The following is a 20,554-nucleotide window of genomic DNA, read 5'->3' as shown; positions in this document are numbered from 1 at the left end:
GGTTTGTGCTCTAAGACCTGGAGGCATCTACATAATGGATCAAACGTGTAGCTAATCCTGAATAGTGACAACGTTTAGAACAGAGTCCAACAAAACAGGCTTTATGTTGATGGGAGAGAGAGAGAGAGAGAGAGAGAGAGAGAGAGAGAAGTGTGCTACATAATAGGGGTATGTCTATACTGCAGGGTAAAGTCAAGTTAAGATACTCAGCTTCAGCTACGTTAATTGCATAGCTGAAGTCGAAGTAGCTTAACTCGGCCTCTGTACTGTCTACACTGCAAGAAGTCAAAGAAAGAACACTCTCCCTTAGACTTCCCTTACTCCTCATGAAATGAGGGTTACAGAAGTCAGAGTAAGAAGCTTGTTATTTTGAAATGATTTCGCAATACAGGCTTGCTGTGTAGACGCACATTCTGTTATTCCAAAATAAGCGTGCAGTGTAGACATGGCCTAGGTTACCGCCATGAACAGGTGGTCATGAGAGCCTTTTGGTAATAGTATTTAAGGAAGGCAAAAGAGGAATGATTGAGTGGATAGTCGATGATTTAATCTTGGGAACTGAAATCTTCACAGAAAGTAAACAATTTCTTAAAGAAGCAAAGTTATAATGTTGAATGGCAAATTAAATATATGGACCAATTTTACAGGTGACATCAAGGCACTGACCAGCATTAAACATTCCACACAAAACATTTCAAAATGTGAAGCAGTTGGTCCATGTTCACTGGAGGTATAAATTGTAATAACTAGGATAAACAATGGTGGAGAAATGTACAGAGAGAAAGTACGTGGGCAAGAGAGGATAGATGTCCACACGAGAGGATAGATGTCCCTTTCATGCAACTTGTTGCACATCTGCTCCATTAAGAGGCCTTTGAGAGAGCCAGCAAATCACTGTCATTGGGCTGGATTGGCCAGAAAGGGTGTGGGCTTGTCACCCACTCTCTAAGTCAAGATGCCCCTAAGCAGTAGGGTTCTTAATTGAGACATGGTAGAAATTCAGGTTTTAAGGCAAAGCCTATTGAAATGTACGGTAATTTCTCCATTGCCTTCAAGGGATAGCAGATGCCAACACAGTTTGGAAAGCCCTTTAGAGATCTGAGTTCTCTAAAGCAGTCTCAATCTGTACTCCCAATAGGGTGTAACACCCTGTTAAATCATTAACAGGAAACCACCACTGCTATCCCCAAAATATCTGAGTCTATATCTCCCTGTATATTTTAGAAATGTGCATCTGTCTGTCAGCCCCAGCGAGTGCTAACGTGAAGCCTGAATCCCCCCTCCCAACCCTGGGCCAGGCACAGGGGGTACTGGTGGGTGGTTTGCGAAGTTCCTCCTTCCTATGGGGCTAGTCCCAGGGCAAAACCAGCATCTGGGGTGCATGGTTCCCCTCCAACTCTGGGCCTTCTCTCTGGCTGGCACCAGGAAGAAGCTGGCGGCTGGGTTGCCTAGGTCCCTCCTGCTCCGGGCTGATCCATGGAGACGCCAGCAGTCAGAGTGTTCAGCCCCACTCCCAGTCCAGGTCTGGGATAAGTCTTCAGGTCAAGCAATAAGTTTAAGAATGATTCATTCTCATGTCTTAAGGGGTCCATTTTTTGGCCTCCAATAACACTGAAAGCCAAATTTCTCTCCGAGGAGTTTACAAATTTTAATTAAACTAAAAATTAAAATAGTTTCAATTCACTTTTTGAATACTGGACTCTAATGAACAACTTAGTGCTTTATTAGTACAAATGTTCTGTGTTTCTAGTAGTTAGTCAATGAACAATTTGGTTATTACTCATAACTAGACCCATACAGACCTGGAATAAAGAATATTGAATGTTCATTGTAAGAGGAAATGAATGACTGATACCAACTACAGCAATCTTGGGTTAGGGTGGGCCCAGATTTCCCGGCCAATGAGAAAGGGATTCATACTCTGAGGCAGTGAAAAGGCTTTGACATCCCAGAAGGAGGAAGTACAGATAATGACCTGGCTGGTGAACTGAGGAGCAGCAATAGAGGAGCTGTAGACTACTAGGCAGGCAACAGAGAGTCAGTGTCCAATCACAGGAAAGGCTGTTGACCTCATCAGCTATTCCCCAGAATGGCAAGGAGGAGGTGCTATTCTAGCAGTGAGTGGAGCACCCCCTAACAGGAACTAAAAAAGACAGTGCCAAGAACATGGACGTGTCTCACAGATTTCAGCAAGGTACTGTGGCTAATTGTATAGTTGGCAGCATGATTACTTTTTAAACTTGGTGAATGACTACGACTGGCTATGTAGGCAAAAGCCTCTCCAAGTAAGATAGTTAGTGTGTGCATTTTGCCAGTTACGTCCTTCTTTATGAAACCCGAATTCCATTTTTAACCATTTTTGCCCTAGATTTGTTCCAAAACTGTTCAAAAAGTTATCAGCTTATGCCTTTCCAAAAAACACCAAAAAAGGGGGAGAAGGGATACACACATGGTGCAAAAATGCATTTATGATCATTCTATTTAAAAATCAGAGTCATCCCACCCTGTATTAGAGTTGCCAGGTGTCTACTTTTCAACCAGGCATTCTGGTTGAAAAGGGACTCTGGTGGCCCCACTCATAAAAAGCCACGAAAAAACCATAAAAAGCTTGGTTGGTCACCTGCAGCAAGGACAGAGCACTGAACTGCCTGACCCCTCTGCCCTGGCATTGGAGGAACATGTCTCTGCATTCCCGGAGCCACCTGAGGTAAGTGCTGTCTGAATGCCAAACCCTTCAACCTTTTTCTGCACCCCAAGCTCCTTCCCCAGCCCTGAGCCTCATCCTGCACTCAGACTCACACCCCTGGATGGAGCCTTCATCCCCACCCTCTACCCTAGACTGACAAAAATGAGTGAGGATGGGGGAGAGTGGACAATGAAGGGATGGTGGATGCAGTGAGCTGAGTGAGAAGGGGATAAACAGGAGCAACGGTGTTCTGGTTTTCAGCAAACAAAAAGTTAGCACCTCTACCTTGTATGATTGCATCTGACTATGAGGTTTAAAAATAAAGTGTCAGGTTATTAATGGTAACACAATTGTAATAATGAATCTTAGAAAGCCAATGATATGACCAATATTCATAGCATTTACACAAGAATATGTATTAGGTCATTATTGGAAAATGAAAGAGAGAAAAGCTGAATTGCTGAGCCCCCTTACTATAATAAATCCAGCCCTTATAAAGAAGTCGTGGAACACATTCAAGTTTGTATCAGGTTATTTTAAGGAGCCTATACAGATTTCTGTATAACTTTAAAAGCTGACTTCTATCAGCATTTTTAGTTTTACAAAAGCTAAAAAGTTACTTGGTTAAATATAGTCAGAGTACATTTAAATCTGTTTATAGACTTAGACTAATTATTTTTCCACATACTTTGACAGATATCTCCCATCAAATGATCCTGCAGTCCTTATCTCTCACTTAGCCTTCCTAATCCTCCATTTGATTTAATTTTATTCTACAAATTAAAAAATGAGTGTGAATTTTAAGTCACCTTTATAAAAAAGTTTACTGGGCTTAAAGAAAAAATAGTTAAAATATCACTAGATAATGGTCATAGTTCTGAACTACTTAATTAAACACAGGTAGTCAGTAAAAAACAAACAAACAAAAAACAAAGCCAAGAAAACTTCACATAAGGAAACATTTTCTTTAACCAAAAATCCAGAATTTAATGGAAAGGTACTGGCACCCTAGTATCTCAATGATTAGAAACTGCTTTTTTACAGATTACCAACTGAAAGACAAGCATATGTCATATTACATGACCAAAAATAAATTATTCTTCAATTTCAAAGGAAACAGCAATGCTATTGAGAGTTCTGATATAACAGATTATAGAAAGTACATGATTCAGTTTAGATATGACATCAAATCAGATTTGAAAAGAAAAGAAACAGATATTATAAATGCCACTACCAACATTTTCAGGGTCCCTAGTTACCTAAAAACCAAATACAAGTACCTAAAGAAGAGACTTACATTCCAGACATACTGAGGACTCAGAATTTCCACTTACATTAGTGAAATCATTGAAGTATGAACATTTTGCCCAACCAAAACACATCAGTCTTTACTCAATATGTAAAATTAACTTTATGTTCTCTATTTAATTTACACTGTGGGAAAATGGCAAGGATAACCATGTCAGACTGTTGACTCACAACCACTATACAATAGAAGTAGTACAGTAAAATCTGTTCTTGGCATGTTGAAGAATGGGAGAGTGGTTAATGGAATATTTTGGTTAGCTGAGAGTTAAACTTTACCAATGGAATACAATAAAATGAATAAAGTGTGAAATAGCACACAAGTACTCACCAGCCCAGTCGTAGTACTCCACTGCAGAGTGGTTGGTTTCTTGAAGCACTTAGGTGTATACAGGTTAAGTTTTCTATACAGTAGGTTATTTCATGGCACCTATATATTACTATGAGTAGTGCATGGTGTACACCTAGACCACTACAAATACATTTAAAACTAAATCTATACTGAACATAATTTAATCTTTCTTAGAAGATTCAGAAGGCACTTCAGGATCTTATAGTGCCTCTGGGTCATCATTATCAACATCAATTATCGTTGCACATGTAGGTGTAGGAGATTGTGCTGAATCTGTAATGAACTTAAGACATAACCTGGAAGCTGCCTTTTTTGAATAAATTCCTGATTTCAGCTTGCTTACTTGTCTTCTGCCTCTTTTGCATAAAAGTAGAGTGCAGAATGTGCAATTACCTAAATGTGCCTGGCAGTATAATAGTCCTAGTAAACAGGCTGAAGATTTGTATTGGGAGACATCAGAAATGCCAGTTAATTGAGCTTTCTTGTTAATTGAGTGCTGGATAACAGTTTTTACTGTAGTAGAAGTAACATGTAACAGGAGGCATAATGACAGGTGTGAAGTACACATTCATTTACCCTATGAATTGGAACTAGGTATTATTTACATTACACCCCTGCCATACTTCAGGGAAAAGACAAAAATATCCTCCAATTTGTTTTAGGAAAGTCATTGCTCTGCCATTCCCCCCTTCTCCTAGGGGCACAAGAAAAAAAAGTCACTGCTCCACAAGCATCAAGAATAATCTGTTCTTTGAAGAGTTAAATCATTATAAAAGATCCACAGTCTGTATAAGATTTAGAAAAACATAAAAAGATGTAGAGAATGGATCATCACAGTAAAGTTCTGATGGTACTTTATGAAAAATACCAATCACATGTTAGGCTTTCTAACGTAAGAAAAATATTGTCAGTGCTTTTTGAGCACTCATCTTTTGTAACAGTCATGCAGTCCAACACACTGGCAATTCAGTGGGAGGTCAGATCATTGTTTTGGCACCTCTGTCATCTGCTGTCACTTCAATTCCACTTTATCAAATTAAAGATTGCTAGATGCAGTTAGATTAAGTGATGATAGAGGAACACATATACAGGCGCAATTGTCATCACTTGAGTTGTGAAATTCCATAATTACATGTCTGAGTGACAGAAAGAACAAGTAAGTGGTAATCAGACTGGTATTGTGATCATTCAGAACATGAGACTTCCTTTTGAACTTTGTATTATGTCAGTCTACATACCAGAAAACAACAAGCAATTCTATTCTGTTGGATTTGTATTTCCCCATATTAACCTTGCCAGGTTTATGTTTTGCTGCTTAAAGTCATGCTCAAGTTATGATATCAGATTGAGTTCTCCAATGATAGACAAAAGTTACATTTTTATGCAAGCAAGTAACCAGGGACAAATTAGATGCATTATACCAGTTAATAACAATGAATGAACATCAAGCAATTTGCGCTGAATTCACATAATTACCCAAAAGCTTACCTCAAGTTTCTCAAAGCATCAGGATTTAGCAAAATTGTGCTGAGAATCCCATCTGAGGAGCCTTGGAAAGATTTTAAGCAGTTCTTCTCTCAACCAGAAATGCTGCAAAAAGAGCCTCTTATGGTAGTCTGTACCAGGCTCGAGTTTGTCAGTCACGTAACTCCAGTCTCTCAATTAAGTTAATCAGATGTTGTACTGGAAATCTTTCCACTTACATTGCAGTGGGAGTTGGGTTAGGCTCTGGACCACAACATATGATTAAATGAGACTGGTAGTTAAATGAGGTAGGTTTCCAATATGAGAAACAAGTAGCTTCAGATTTAGTTCATCTTGTTCTAGGATGTAACACTCAAAAAATCCAAACTTATTTACGATTAACTGAAAACAAATAAGTAGTTAACGTGTTATTCAATTTTAACTACTCTTGTCCCCTCTATTTTCAGTGAAATTTATAGCAAACAAAGAAATATACTAAACATACACCTGGGGGGGTGGAGAGGCGGGGAGGGGTGGATCTAGTGGCAAGAGCAGACAAAGTGAGTAAGGAGCTCTTTGTTTTGTTTTCAACCTTGCCTATGACTCTCAGTCTCACCTTGCCTGTGTCTCCTTTCCATGCTTCTATTCCCTCGTATGTAAGTTAGCTAATATTTTAATTGCCTTCCTCACTGGTATTTATAATTACAGTTTGTAAAGTGCTTTGAGATCCTCTGACAGGAGGCAATAAAAAAGAACAAAGTATTGTCATCAGTAGACAGAGAAAGCTATTACTACACATACCATATTCTACAGGAAGATAATTATGTCACTGTGGGGAAATTTTCTAACCAACTGACCTATCACGTTATTGCCCTAATGAACACCATAAAGCCTATTACTCTCATAAACCTTCAGCACTGTGAGCAAGAAAGTGTTGAATTGCTGTGTCAAGAGGCATCTCAGAAGTATTCTCTTTGTGAACTTCATTCCTGCTGGAGGACAGAAAATGAAGTGAAATTTCTTGAGTGACCTTGAGCCACTGAGCTAATAACACTTAGCTGCTAGTTAATGGTCAGCATTATGGTGCCTCCAGGGAACACCAGAGAGAATGTCATTGCAGATTCCAGCCATGGTGAGTCTATAAAAAGAAAGTGGTCTAAATCAAACAAAAAAAATGTAGAAACCAAACTAGAGGAATAAAATGCATTTGTCAGGCTGAAAATGGAATGAAATGCAACTATCTGGCACAGAACCTCTTTTTAACATAGATTCCATTCAGCTTTCTGCAGATCTACATTTTTTTTTGCTATTCCATAACACCACCAAGAAAAGGGTTAGAGTTAAAGTTCTGGGGCACCATTTGTTTTTAACTTTCATAACTGTCATGGCAAGCCCAGAGATGCCAGGGCTATGAACTACCAATCTTAAAAAACGCTGGAGTTCAGTCCTGGTACAAACTATGCACTTACTTCAACCTCATGTCACCTTTCAGTTCCCTCCACATATCTTCATAAGACAGAGTGGCACCAGACAAAATACAATTTTAGAATGAATGGCTACTTTGTATTAATCAATTGCTATACGCCTTTGATGGAGCTGATGAAAGGAGAGGAGAAAGCAGCTTAGGGTATCCTCACATAGCAACTGGGAGAGTGCTTCCTATCACAGGAAGTCAGACACACTTCAGCTTTGGTCAGCCTCACATTCATGCTCAAAGTTGTTGTTTGGCCACAGTGTCATGAGTGGCGGCTTGGGCGAGCCACCTAAATACAATCTAATCTGACCCATAGGGTACATAACTGGGCGGTTACCCCCAACTGCTGTGTGTGCCATCACAGCCACATTGCTGCTAGATGTGCTAGACTCGAGCCAGTGTCTACCTGCCTATACATGCTCTAATTAAACCTTCATTTTGCATGCAGACATACCCTTGTTCTCAATCTCTTTTACTATTCTTGTTCCATGTGGGGCCCACAAAATTCTCTTCCCTGTCCTGCACTTGAGGATAAAATACAGCTATGTTAAACTTGCAAGAATACTGTAAATGGCTGCACTTGGACTATTTCTGAAAGAGGGTACACCACCACTGGACAGCTCCTCCACTGATGTAAATGAGTGAAACACCAGTGAAGCCAGACTTTACATGAAATAACACCAGTACCACCAACAATAGATAGCTGTCTCTGCATATCAAATGTTCTGATTAATAATAGTGGACTATATTGGAGAAAAAAAAGTCTCATTCAATAAGTGCAAAGAAGATTTATCTAGGTTGGTGGTCATACACAGACCTGTAGCTCTCTGGCTTGCACAGTGAGTAATTAAGTATGTAGGTTATGCCTGAATCATGGTCCAGATAAAGCAGTTCTAAGAAAGACTAACTATGTGCCACTAACTATTCCCAAGACTGAGTTTTTTTGTTGCAAAGAAATCAGGTTCAATGGAAGTAACCAGGGAAGAATAGAGAGCTCTACCCAACAAAGCAGATTAAGGAATGAAGGCTAATTAAATGTATTCTTTTCATATTTCTATTCTATTCATTAACTTTCCATTTGACTATACACCCTATGAAAACCCAGCTTAATTTAATGGAGGAGGGTCATCTGCAAAAAGGCCTGCTCTCTGCCATACCATTCCTCTGTGAATGTGTGTGTGTGGGGGGGGGGGAGGGTCTGATTGCAGAAAACATTCATGTTATACTATCCAAACATGAGAAGCAGTTTATCTTAACCAGTTCATTGGAACTGAAATGTCTGGTTCTGAAATGGAAATCAATAGAAATTATTTGTTTCAGCATTAAAAAAGGATGGAATACATAACAGAAAAGCAAAACTAATGTGAATGTATTTTCCTCATGTATTAAAAAAAGAGTGGTTTTGAAAGAGCAAATTTTATTACACTATTTAATTAACAATAGGTACATTTCTGAAAGTTCAGAGTTCATTCCTAGCAACCATTCTAAAATCTAGATACCTATCCAAAAGTTATAATCACATGAGTTCTCACAATTTAATTAAAATCTTACTTCCTCAAAAGGTGTCTAGTAATTTTTAGTTGCAAATACCACACCAACACTCTTATTTTTGATATTTAGGCAAAAGGATATCAAAATGTGTGAGGGAGGAGGCAGACTTAACCTATTAAAATTAATAATTATTTTGTTCGATCTAAAAATGGGCAGTTTCATGAGTGATTCATTGCAACTCTTTTGTTCATATATATCAAAATATGCATAGTTTACTTTTAATAGCTGTCAGTTTTTGTATCACAGTTGGTCCTATAAAACTGATGGTAAAATTGCTGTAGTTTGATTTTCATAGTGCTTTAAAGGGTATTTTATAACTGACTTGTCAGCAATTTAATATTTCTCCTAATAAAAAGCAATATGAAATTAACATATATTTGTATGCTTAGAGTGAAAGACTCGGGGCATTTTGAGCTATTCTTGTTCTGTGGGAATCATACCTATCATTCAAAATTAGGAAAGCCAATTTTGATTCCAAATCTATAAACATTTAGCCATGCTCATCTTTACCCATGTGAATAATCTGAATATATGAAATGCCTTATGATTGAAATGCCAATACATCCAAAGCAAGTTGAAATTCTACTCTTTACCAGACAAAAGGGATGTACATCTTACTGATATTAAGATTTACATACTTAGTGTTATTTTGTTGTTATTAATTAGAAAAAGTTCTTATTGATTAGTAATAAGATGCTTCTTCAGTGATATTTTTCATTCTAGAATAGCAAATAAAATGATGCTAATGATACATGTGCTGGATTGCCTCTGGTGTCCAACACATATGGAATCAGAATATTTCCTTATACTCTTTTGGGCTTGCTAAAACTAGTTCAAACTCTTACTCAAGAATTTTATTAAAACAAGTTGTATGGAATAAGGCTGTTATACTTTTATTTAATGATTTGCTTGCAGCCGTGACTGAAAAGTACAGATCTTTACCACTAAAGCTAAAGGAATTATCTGGTAGGTAGCAGATAGGGTAGTTGGATTAGCCACTAAAGGGGAACATTAAATACTTTCTACAGCCATGTTACAACTAGATTAAATTACTTTATTTGTTCCCCCGAGCCTTCTCAAAGAGCTCAAGCTGATTCCATAAACTTGGGGAAGATGAAGAAAGAGGACTGACAGAGAAGCACAAATAGAAACATAGTTCAGTATACACTATATATTTTGGAATTTCTACCTTCAAAAACTAGTCCCAGATATAATTACACTGTAGCTTTAATATAAACAACAGTTTGAACTGAGAGTTATACCAGAATCAAATTAGCCAACAATGGCTCTTGCCTGTGATCTTGCATGCTTCCTTCATCAAGGGCTCTCTTGAAATTTGCCACCAATGATGGACTCTCAAAAGAGCTGTGTAGGCGGGCTGACTGCTTCTCATGTTATGAGTCCTATAACATGAATAATGTCATTCTCCCAATCTTCAACCAGAAGGCCTGGTATTTGGTTTTATGGTTTAAGATGCAGAGCATCTCATCTTTGCATTCCCCCAGTCCCTTCCCCAAGTTAGATTTTTTTCCCCCTTTCCTACATGTCATCAGGAAATTAATCTCAAATATTAACAGATTAGTGTATATAATAATGCACATTACTGTGATGAATGATCACGGTGAGGTGTTTAAAACTTCAGGGGTCAATATTTTTAAATGATCACATTAATCCCTATGCAGAAGTGTCACCATAAAGCGTGCCAGATAGGCCTCACATAAGTCCTCACAAGAATGGGATTTAAATGATGCATAGATTTCTTGCTGACCATCTGCATATGTGTAAACACACATACATAGATAAAACATCACTTTTGGTTTATTCATAGGTAACACTGCTGTGATGCAGCAACTCTTGTTACCAAGGGTCAACACACTATAGTGCATTGGAAGACACTGCTTCCAGAAATACATCATTCCCTGAATCAAGATGCTAAGCTAAATACTGTATTACACAAAAGAATGGAATTTCTATTTCTTGGTCTGTCACAAAAGAACTCCTGATGAGACATAGGGTATGTCTACACTACCACCCTAGTTCGAACTAGGGTGGTAATATAGGCAACCGGAGTTGCAAATGAAGCCCGGGATTTTAATTTCCCGGGCTTCGTTTGCATAAAGCCGGGCGCCGCCATTTTTAAATGTCCGCTAGTGCGGACTCCGTGCCGCGCAGCTACACGCGGCACGGACTAGGAAGTTCGGACTAGGCTTCCTCGAGGAGTAACAGTAGTTTGGACTAGGAAGCCTAGTCCGAACTACCTAGTCCGTGCTGCATGTAGCCGCGCGGCACCGAGTCCGCACTAGCGGACATTTAAAAATGGCGGTGCCCGGCAACATGCAAATGAAGCCCGGGAAATTCAAATCCCGGGCTTCATTTGCAACTCCGGTTGCCTACATTACCACCCTAGTTCGAACTAGGGTGGTAGTGTAGACATGCCCATAGTGATTAGATATAGAAAAATGTCCTGGGAATATTAAAAGAAACAAGTGACTGTCAGAAATGATTTTACTGGGACACTCCAATAACATCTGTTCTTGTGACCACCAACTCATGTAGTACAAATATGGACTCATACATACTTCTATATTTATCTAAATCAGAGCCAAAACCAACCATTGACCTAACAGAGAGGATCATTCAGACACAGCAACACACTGAACTTCTCTAGTCTGGTACTCTCTGGTCTGACAACATCAGTGATCTGCCATGATTTTAGTTAGCCACTTATCATGGGTGTAGCCAAGTTTCCTGTGGTCCCATTAAGTTTGTTTACAGCTACCAGTCCTGGCTCTCAGTGTTCTGTGCACTTATTTAATTCTAATTTACTCCTAAATGAGATTTCTAAGGGCCCAGTAAAAAGTGGAAGTGCTGGTAATGATGCTAGACAACACTGCCCTCCCATGGTTTGGCAAATTCTCTGGTGCAGCACTGGTCAGGTCCCAAGGCTGCTGTACTAGAGAGGATCAATCTCTACAAGTGATTGCGAAGGCAAAGTTTACAAAAGGAGTTACATGTCTTAAATGTATTTGAGTGATATAAAGTGAGTCCTAGCCCAGCAAGTTTCAATGCAGAAGAATAAATCAATACTATATTATGATTTGTTGAGTCACTGGATAAAGGCAAACCCTCTATACTGTAGAGTAGAGTAGAGTAGAGTAGTTGAAAAATATGTGCTCTGCTAACTGTTGATATTCTTTCCTGGTGAAACATAGAACCATGAAGACATTAGTTAAATATCACGAGATATAGTCCATACAACCTGAATGTGTGGGCTTAGTATAAGGTATAAGCGAAATAAAGCAGATTCAGAAAATATATTAATGAGGCTGAAGTGTAATTATTTTCAGGCTATGGACAGCCAACTTTCCAATATTTGTTCTATCAAAATGAACCAAAGTGTTTCAGAATGTCTCCATTTTAGGAATAATAACTGAAGTTAATGGCATTCAAACATGGTGCCTAAAGTTCAGCTCCTGAATCCAAATACAGGCCTGAAGCATGTACTCAAACATGCCCCAGTAATCCCAATGACATATACTTAAATAATTGGATGAAGTGGGGTCTTAAAAAGAAGTAGACTGACTTTTAGAAGTGATGAGCACTTGATATTATACGGGCTTCATATAAGGCTGCACATATTCAGCACTTCTGACAATTAGGCTTTCATGTTATAGTTACCACAGTATGGATTTAGCAGCCCAACATTAGTCATCCAGGTTCAAAGATGGTCCAGCATTAGTCATATTAATTTTAAAGGAAAGCTAGATAAACATTTCAGAGGCTTTGTGAGAGAGGCAATTATTCATAAGTTTTATGCAATTGTATGTGAATATTATATTTGTTGAAGGCTAAACTAATTTGAAAAGAAAGCCAAGAATTCATTTTTTGGGGGCTGCTGCTATTTATTATTAAACATTTTATTTATTCAATCATCACTGATGGTTACCTGTTCTGCTCATTCTCGCTGGGGAACCTGGGACTGGCCACCATCAGAAGACAGAATACTGGGCTAGATGGACGTATGTTCTGACTCAGTAAGGCCGTTCTTATGTACTTCATAGATATGATTCTCTTTGATAGCCTATAAGTTCAAGAGCACTGCACAAATGCGTGCGAACACTTTTCAGCTTTTATTTCATCTCTGCAAATAGAGAGGTTAGTTCCCAGCTTTGTTTTCATAAATAAAAGTGATCTCCCAAGCAGTCACATATCAGAAATGGCACGGGAGGGTCACATTTTGTTCTGAATATGATGTTTTTGTCAGTATTTATAGCTGTCCTACAGAAATCCTCCTCTCTTCCCCAAGATTACGAAATAAAGATCGATTTTTTCTAAATCATTGGGAACAGAAAGTTAAATATATTAAGATGAAAAAGTACCATCTTAAAACATATTATGTACCATGCAAAACATGCACATAAATCCTATAGGTACATTTCTACAGAATGAAAAAGTACACCGATGCAGAGATTTTCAATACAAACATCATCAAAAAACTTCTTAATGATTGTCTCAAAACAAACATTTAGGTTTTGTTTATTCCTTATATGAATTGACAACAGTGTTGAAATTTTGCACTGGAATATCTGAAATAGCCTTTAACCTTCTCTCTCTGAAAACTGGGTGCAGAAACCATGTAAGATCAAGCCAATATGGGAAAGCTGACTAGTAAGTCAATGAAGTGTGATAATGAAGACAGCACAGAAACCTGCTCATCCATGACCTAACTAAGATGCAGGAGATAAGCAAAGGTCAACTATAAAAAGAAGGCCAAATAAGGAAGGAGGGAAAAACTTGCAATCCAACATAAATTGAAAGTGTTATCATTATTTATAACAAAAATAATATAGTGTGATATTTGGATGGTGTTTCAACAGGCATAAAATTAGAAATATAAAAGAAATAATCCAAATTTGAAGCCTCAATATATGTTATGCATTTCAATGTAAAACATCTCAGTCCTTTAATTCAACGAAAATTTATGTTTCGTGTACTGGAGAAAAATGTTTTTAAACTTTGGAACAGCCTAGCTGAGACATTTTTTCCTTTATCTATATGAACTCTGTTATCCTTTGTTCACAGGCAGCATCACTTAATGTAATCAAATGTATTTTTGAGCTCTGCTATGGACAGTCATTCAGAAGCAATCTGAATAGTCAATGAAACACTGCTGCATTTCCTTAAGCTCTAACCATGAGGAGACTTACGACATTAGATTAGTTCTATTATGTTCAATATTTACCCGAGTTAAATGTTTAATATTCCTATCTTTAAATACCTGTGGGTATTACAGGAATTGCATCACCAGAACACCTTAATAATTCAAGTCTTCAAACATCTAATGCTAATTCCAGCTATATTTGAATACCTTACTTAAATTCCTAAATATATGCCTTTGTTTAACAAAAAATAGTTATTCTTTTCACTCTATTATTGATGTAGCCATATTCTTCTAATATATTTCAGCAAAGCAAATCAAGTTGTATAATGACAACAAACTGCCACACTACTTCCTGTATTACACTATGCCATAAGCAGGAAGTTGACTAATAGTGCTGCATAAGACTTGGGAAATAATGTATTAAACATTTTAAAAAAATGTAACTGAGGCAAAAAATCAAACTTTTAAAAACTTGGCACCCACAGAAAGAGTAAATTATTTATTTCTGAGGAATAATGGAATTGTTGAAATATATTGTCTCCAACTCCAATGTTCACAAACAATGTTTGCTGGGAAGGTAAACCAAATGAGATTAGCACTATTATCTGCATTACTTCATTTCATGGCATGATTAAAGTAATACTAAAAGAAAAGAGTTGCTGTTTCAACATGCAGTTTTGACAGGGTCATCTTAGTAATATTACAATAAGACCTCTCCACTTCCATTTTCAGGTTGGAAAAGACCATTGCTCAGCTTAAGCATTCCTTCAGAAAAAAAGACGTTGGTTCATGAAGTCCTCAGATATCTGGTAGCAGGCACTGATTTAATGCCAGTATTAACAAAGTAGGATCCCTCTTGACATTACATATTACCCCATTTTTAAGTTAACAGATTACAATTGCTACTCCTAAACCTTTTAAGTACAAGAAATTTAGATGGAGGAGAAAACTGAAAAAGTAGATATGCATTTATGTACCTTTTTGGTCAACTGCAACTGAAAAAGACATTTTAAGAGTCAACTTTATTCTACATCATCAATTTGGAAGATACTGGTATTGACAGGGCCGGTATTGATGGAGATATTAAGTAAGACTCTTAAGTAATTATCACCTGGATATTTTGAGAATACCATATTTATTACAACATACTAAAGTTTACCAAAGATTTATGTGATGGTATTGTTAATAAACACTCAATACCAAGCACAATAGAAAGCAAATTTGCAGTGGAGATGGCTTGTATACTGTTTATAGTATATGCTCAGACAAAATGGAGAGCTGAAATACTCTTCAGAGCAAATACTTTAATGAATTTCTAACCTGAGTATGCTCAGTAGTCAAAATAGTCTCTATATAGCCTATATGTTTCAAGGCCTAAATATATTTTCCAGTGTTGTAAAGCAAAAAAAGTACCCTAATTGGAAAACTGAAATTTAAAAAGTTTGATTGAATTTAAAATTATACAGTACTAAAAAGATGTTTTCATAGCCTTTAATTACATTTTTCACATTTCAATCACATTTTTCACAAATGACATTACAATAATCACTTACTTTTCTGTCTTCTGTTTCTACACAGGAACTGCACTCTGCTTTAGTATCCTGAGAAAGACAGGTAGATGAGGAAGGGGAGAACAACAAAACAAAAACACAGGTCAGAAAAAGAATCACTTCACAGAGCACATACACCATGGTTATTGAAAAACTCAGAATGAAGGAAGGGCACTAAAGTCCTGACAGCTGTTCTCAAACAATTACCTACTACACTCCATTTTGTTTTCTTTCTGGAACATGCAGCATATTTAAAGTTACACTATTAACTTTGTAGGGTATGTCTATACTATCCCCCTAGTTCGAACTAGGGGGGTTAATGTAGTCATATGGAGTTGCAAATGAAGCCCGGGATTTGAATTTCCCGGGCTTCAGTTGCATGATCCCGGCCGGCGCCATTTTTAAATGCCGGCTAGTTCGGACTGCGTGGCGCGCGGCTACACGCAGCACGAACTAGCTAGTTCCGATTAGGCTTCCTAATCCAAACTAGCTGTATGCCTCGTGGTAGTGTAGACATACCCGTAGGGGCCTTAAGCAAGATTAATAAACTTCTATTAGCATGTCTCCATCAAATTCATGCCATAAAAATGTGTCATGGACCACGAAATCAAGTCTCCTCCGCCCCTCCTGTGGAATCTGGCCTCCTTTCTGTGCTTTTCCCCTATACTACACAGATTTCATAGGGGAGACCACACTGTCTCTCAAACTGGCAGTCCTGACCCAAAAAGAGGTTGGGGAGGGAGGTGGGCAAAGTTATTCTGCACCAGCAGTGCAGAAGCATCAGTAGCTCTGTAACAACTCTCCACAATAAACTTGCAACCAGTGTTCCCTCTAAGCTGCATGGCAGCACAACTTCACAAGTGATTAATCAGCCCTGCCCAGTCAGCTCCCTCCATGGGGCCCTGAACCTCTGACTGGACGGGGCTGATCAATCACCTGTGAAGCTGTGCCGCCACACAGCTTAAAGGGACACTCCCTGAAACCTCCACCCCTTCACAATTCTTTTTGGGGTCAAGACCCTTACAATTAATGCACCATGACATTTCAGATTTCAATATCTGAAATCATGAAATTTATCATTTTTAAAAATTCTATGACTGTGAAATTGACCAGAATGGACTCTGAATTTGGTAGTTCTTGACTTATTAGACGCAGATGTCTCTTAAGCCTAAAGAGTGGGTTCAAAAACCATGAAACACAAATCTGCTCCAATATGAGACCAGCACAGAAAATGAAACTTGCAGTTGTAGGGTATGTTGCTTTCTTATTTGTTTGTTTTGAGGAAATACAGCTAAATATTAGCGTTAGCATTAAATATAGCATTTAAAGCCAAATTAACCTCTAAAAAGTTTTGTTTAAAACTTCTTGCAGGCCCTGATTTGCCTTTCCTTCCACTTCTTCAAACTGGCAGTCTCCCTGATATCAGATTCTCTCCTGGATGCAAGTATAAAGTTTCACAGAGTCACAATGCCTTCTGTGTTGAAGGAGAGATGTTCTAAAGCAACACAACAACCAACTAAGAAATTTACATAGCCATTTCTTGTATACAAATATAAAGAGAATAATATAATTCCCTATCTTTTATTGCATATATAAGTTTGAGACAAGGGTAAAAATATCTCCAAAACAAGGTTAATTTGACATTATTCAAGTGAGTATTAAAAACCCTGAGATTTTTATTATTTTTTTAAAAGTTGTTATTGTTGGTGTTTTAGTTGGTGGTCACATTTCCTCCAAACAGTATTCTAATAAGAGAAAATTTAAGACTATCTTACCATTAATATATTTTGTCAGGCACAATGTAAACTTTCCCATGCATGTCAAGTCCCTGCTTTCTAAATATTATCCCCATAACAGAGAAAGAAACCTATTAAAACTCCAGTGATTTTTGCATAGCAAAATTTGTGGGGGGAGGTGAAAGAGAGAGAGTTTGTCTTTTTCATACAACATTTTCATACAAAATTATCCTGGTTTTTCAACCAAAAAGAAAAAAAAATGAAGATTTTTTTTAGTAAAAATATTCTGGTAAAAGGTGTTTTTAAACAAAAAAAGGTTAAGTTTTCAGGTTAATTTGCCAACACAGTTTATAACTTTAATGTTCTTTATTAGTCCCTTCCTGATCTTCTGACTTCCTCAAGACATATCGTATGCAATATAGGGTTACATGCAAGCATTTTCTATCAACTTTGGTGCATTTCAAAATTTCTCTTCCCAATTATATATAGGAAAGCACCATCTATCTACCGGTAAACTTTCCTCAATTTGCCATTAACAGAAACCACTTCAGTTTATTCTTCTCCATTTTGCAAATGAGGAGAATACAAAATAAAAAAGAACCCAACACCGCCACTTCTTCTAATATGATACTTGTGGAGACCATTTTTCAATGCTTTTCATGGGTTATCTATGTCCTAGATCACCTTTGGGAAATAATGGAATGCTCTTTAACATATTTATTGTTTAATTAAATTACAAAGGACAAAGGGTCTTCTATCTCACATGCTAACACCAATTAAATAAGGACAGAATAAAGTGTGTCACCTTAGAATCAAGCTACAGCTATTGCAAACAGGCATGGTGCAAAATAAAGACCTCATAATCCTTTATTCCTCTACTCCATGAGTTTTCAACATTTTTCTTTCTGAGGTCACCTCAAATTGCTATAAAAACTCCATGGCCCACCTGGGTCACAACTTTTTTTCTGAATAGAAAAGCATGGGTGCTAGAACTAGGGCTACCATCACACCCCTTGCTTGAAGTGGTTTCCATCATATCAGGTTCACAGTTTGGGCAATGGCTTTCAGCATCCCCATTATACAATTTGCTCCAATATGGCTTGCATAAAAGCCATGGTCAGCATTAGCAGGTAGCAAGCAACACATTTGCCCAGAGTTCCACACCATAGGGAGCTCTGCAAAGTTTAGTTGCACAGGCTTTGGCTTCAGCCCCAGATGTCAGGATTCAGGGCAGTAGGACTTTGGCTTTTTGCCCTAGGCTCCATTAGCAGTGGAGTCTAATGCTAGCCCTGATTGGTGGATACCCTGAAAGCTGCTCACCATGTGCAAAGTGGCCTCAGGCAAGGTGCTGCATATTGTCATATATGTTCTTGTTCATAAGAACATAAATGCCCATACTGGTTCACACCAAAGGCCCATCTAGTCAGTATTCTGTTTTCTGACAGTGGTCAATGCCATGTACCCTCAGGGGAATGAACAGAACAGAATGGGATTGGTCCCAAAACCAATTTCTCTGAACCATTTGGTGAATTCCTGTAAGATGATATTTCCTTACTACAGGAAGAATAAATTTCAGAGTGGGCAAAGATTGAAGAACAGGTAAGTAACACATTTACATTTTTTGGATCACTTAAAGGAAACAGTGGTGGTCAGGACAATCTCTGATAGGATGCAATTAAGGGTCGATTTGAGTCCTATAATATACCACTTAGTAGCTAGATGGCAATCTAATTTAATTGATTATATTTAAAAACAATAACTAGTAAGAATTCCTGTATGTTGGAAAAGAAGGAAAAAAAACTGGATTCCTTGACAAGAGTATAGTTTGCATATAGATTCTTTCATGGTGCACAGTAGTAGCAAGTACAATTAACCTCCCACCCCACTAATGTATTTTCTTTTTTAAATTTCCTGCTAAGGACCATGCTAGCAACATAGAGAAAGGCATATGGCACAAGAACCACAACTGCCACCTTTTCAAGATTATTCAATTTTCTCTCATCACAACTAATATATTAAACCTGCAATGGTTTGTTTTTTCACGTGTGTTTGTTTAGATGATACAGTCCATGTGTCATCCAAAGCAGAGCAACATTTGAGGAGCCTGAGGGAATTGTTCATTTTCTGAATAATATAGGATTCAAATTGGAAAAGTGTCACTTTTGCAGAAACAAACTGCTATTGGTGTTGCGCCTTGTATCTTTGATGTCTTTTGATGGTCTGTGACCTGGCCTTTTCAAAACTAAAGCAACTACCTTGTTCGCAATTGATAATTTACCTCAGACAACAGCTATGCCTATCTGAGGGTATGTCTACACTGCACAGTTTCCAGAAAAACGGACGTTTTTCTAGAAAAACAAGTCCACAATGCTATTGTATTTTTTTGACAGAAAGTCAAAAGAACTTAGAGTTTTTTCCAAAGCTCATAAACCTCATTCTACAAGGAAGAGACCTTTTTCCTAAAAAGATTTTTCAAAAAAAGGCATGTGTGGACATGGAAAAGAAGAGGCTTCCAGAAAAAAACAGAAGTGCTCTAGTGGCCACTTCATCCAAAGTAACCACAACTTAAATGCAAGATAGTGTCCAATAAATGTGGACACTATCTTTCAAAAATGCACATCACTTTTACATTGTGCTTTTCTCTGTAGATGCTCTCTTTCAACAGAAATTTTTCCAGAAGATCTCTTCTGGAAAAGCTTCTTCTGAAAGAAGACTGCAGTCTAGACATAGCCTAGGTATCTAGAATTTTCATAGTGGGGCTATGCTGCATATCTGATCCATCAAATACACAAAGGAACTAAAGCTCTGAGACAAAAGTGTCATAAATTTCTAGACAAGAAACACCTAGCTAGTTCAAAAGTGTGTTCTATGTTTGAATTTAAACTATAAATATGCTTTATACTTCCTACACATGCCTGTTCTAAAGAACAGAGTCATGACAGCTACTGTTGAATCTGTGTTGCCAAAGTGAATCATCTGTAAATGGGAGAGTAGACAATAAAGATTTCAGAGGGGGCATTGTCCACTGAGTGATTTATTAAAAAGCCTGGATGGTATTTTCTACAAGCAACAAAATAACCAATCTGAACTTCATGGCTCTGTGTATGTATGTGAAAGTCAAATATCTCTAATGGAAGAGTCCTTTGAAATTTAATAGGGATTAAACCAATAAGAATGGCTCTAAAATCTTATAGATTTTCCTCAGAAAATGGATGCTTTCTATAAAAATTCCTCTTTATGACTTAGTTCTGACTTGACCTAGTGATGGACCTTCC

At 37.7% G+C, this 20,554-nt stretch overlaps 1 protein-coding gene across 25 annotated transcripts in view; it reads right to left on the bottom strand.

The window, feature by feature from the left end:
- RBFOX1 (RNA binding fox-1 homolog 1) overlaps window positions 1–20,554 on the bottom strand; it is a 1,623,526-nt gene that overhangs the window by 1,025,233 nt on the left and 577,739 nt on the right. For all 25 annotated transcript variants that reach the window (XR_016350706.1, XR_016350707.1, XM_089782268.1 and 22 more), the window contains one exon: window positions 15,547–15,594. Coding sequence is in view for 22 of the 25 variants with exons in the window: in XM_089782268.1 (XP_089638394.1) it covers window positions 15,547–15,594 (48 nt within the window). In the remaining 3 variants the exon portion in view is untranslated. The remainder of the gene's footprint in view (window positions 1–15,546; window positions 15,595–20,554) is intronic.

The sequence above is a fragment of the Pelodiscus sinensis genome, chromosome 15, assembly GCF_052426305.1.
Source record: "Pelodiscus sinensis isolate ZL-2025 chromosome 15, ASM5242630v1, whole genome shotgun sequence".
NCBI lineage: Eukaryota > Metazoa > Chordata > Testudines > Trionychidae > Pelodiscus > Pelodiscus sinensis.
The sequence above is the reverse complement of the archived record's forward strand: the minus strand, read 5'-3'. Positions and strand labels throughout refer to the sequence as shown.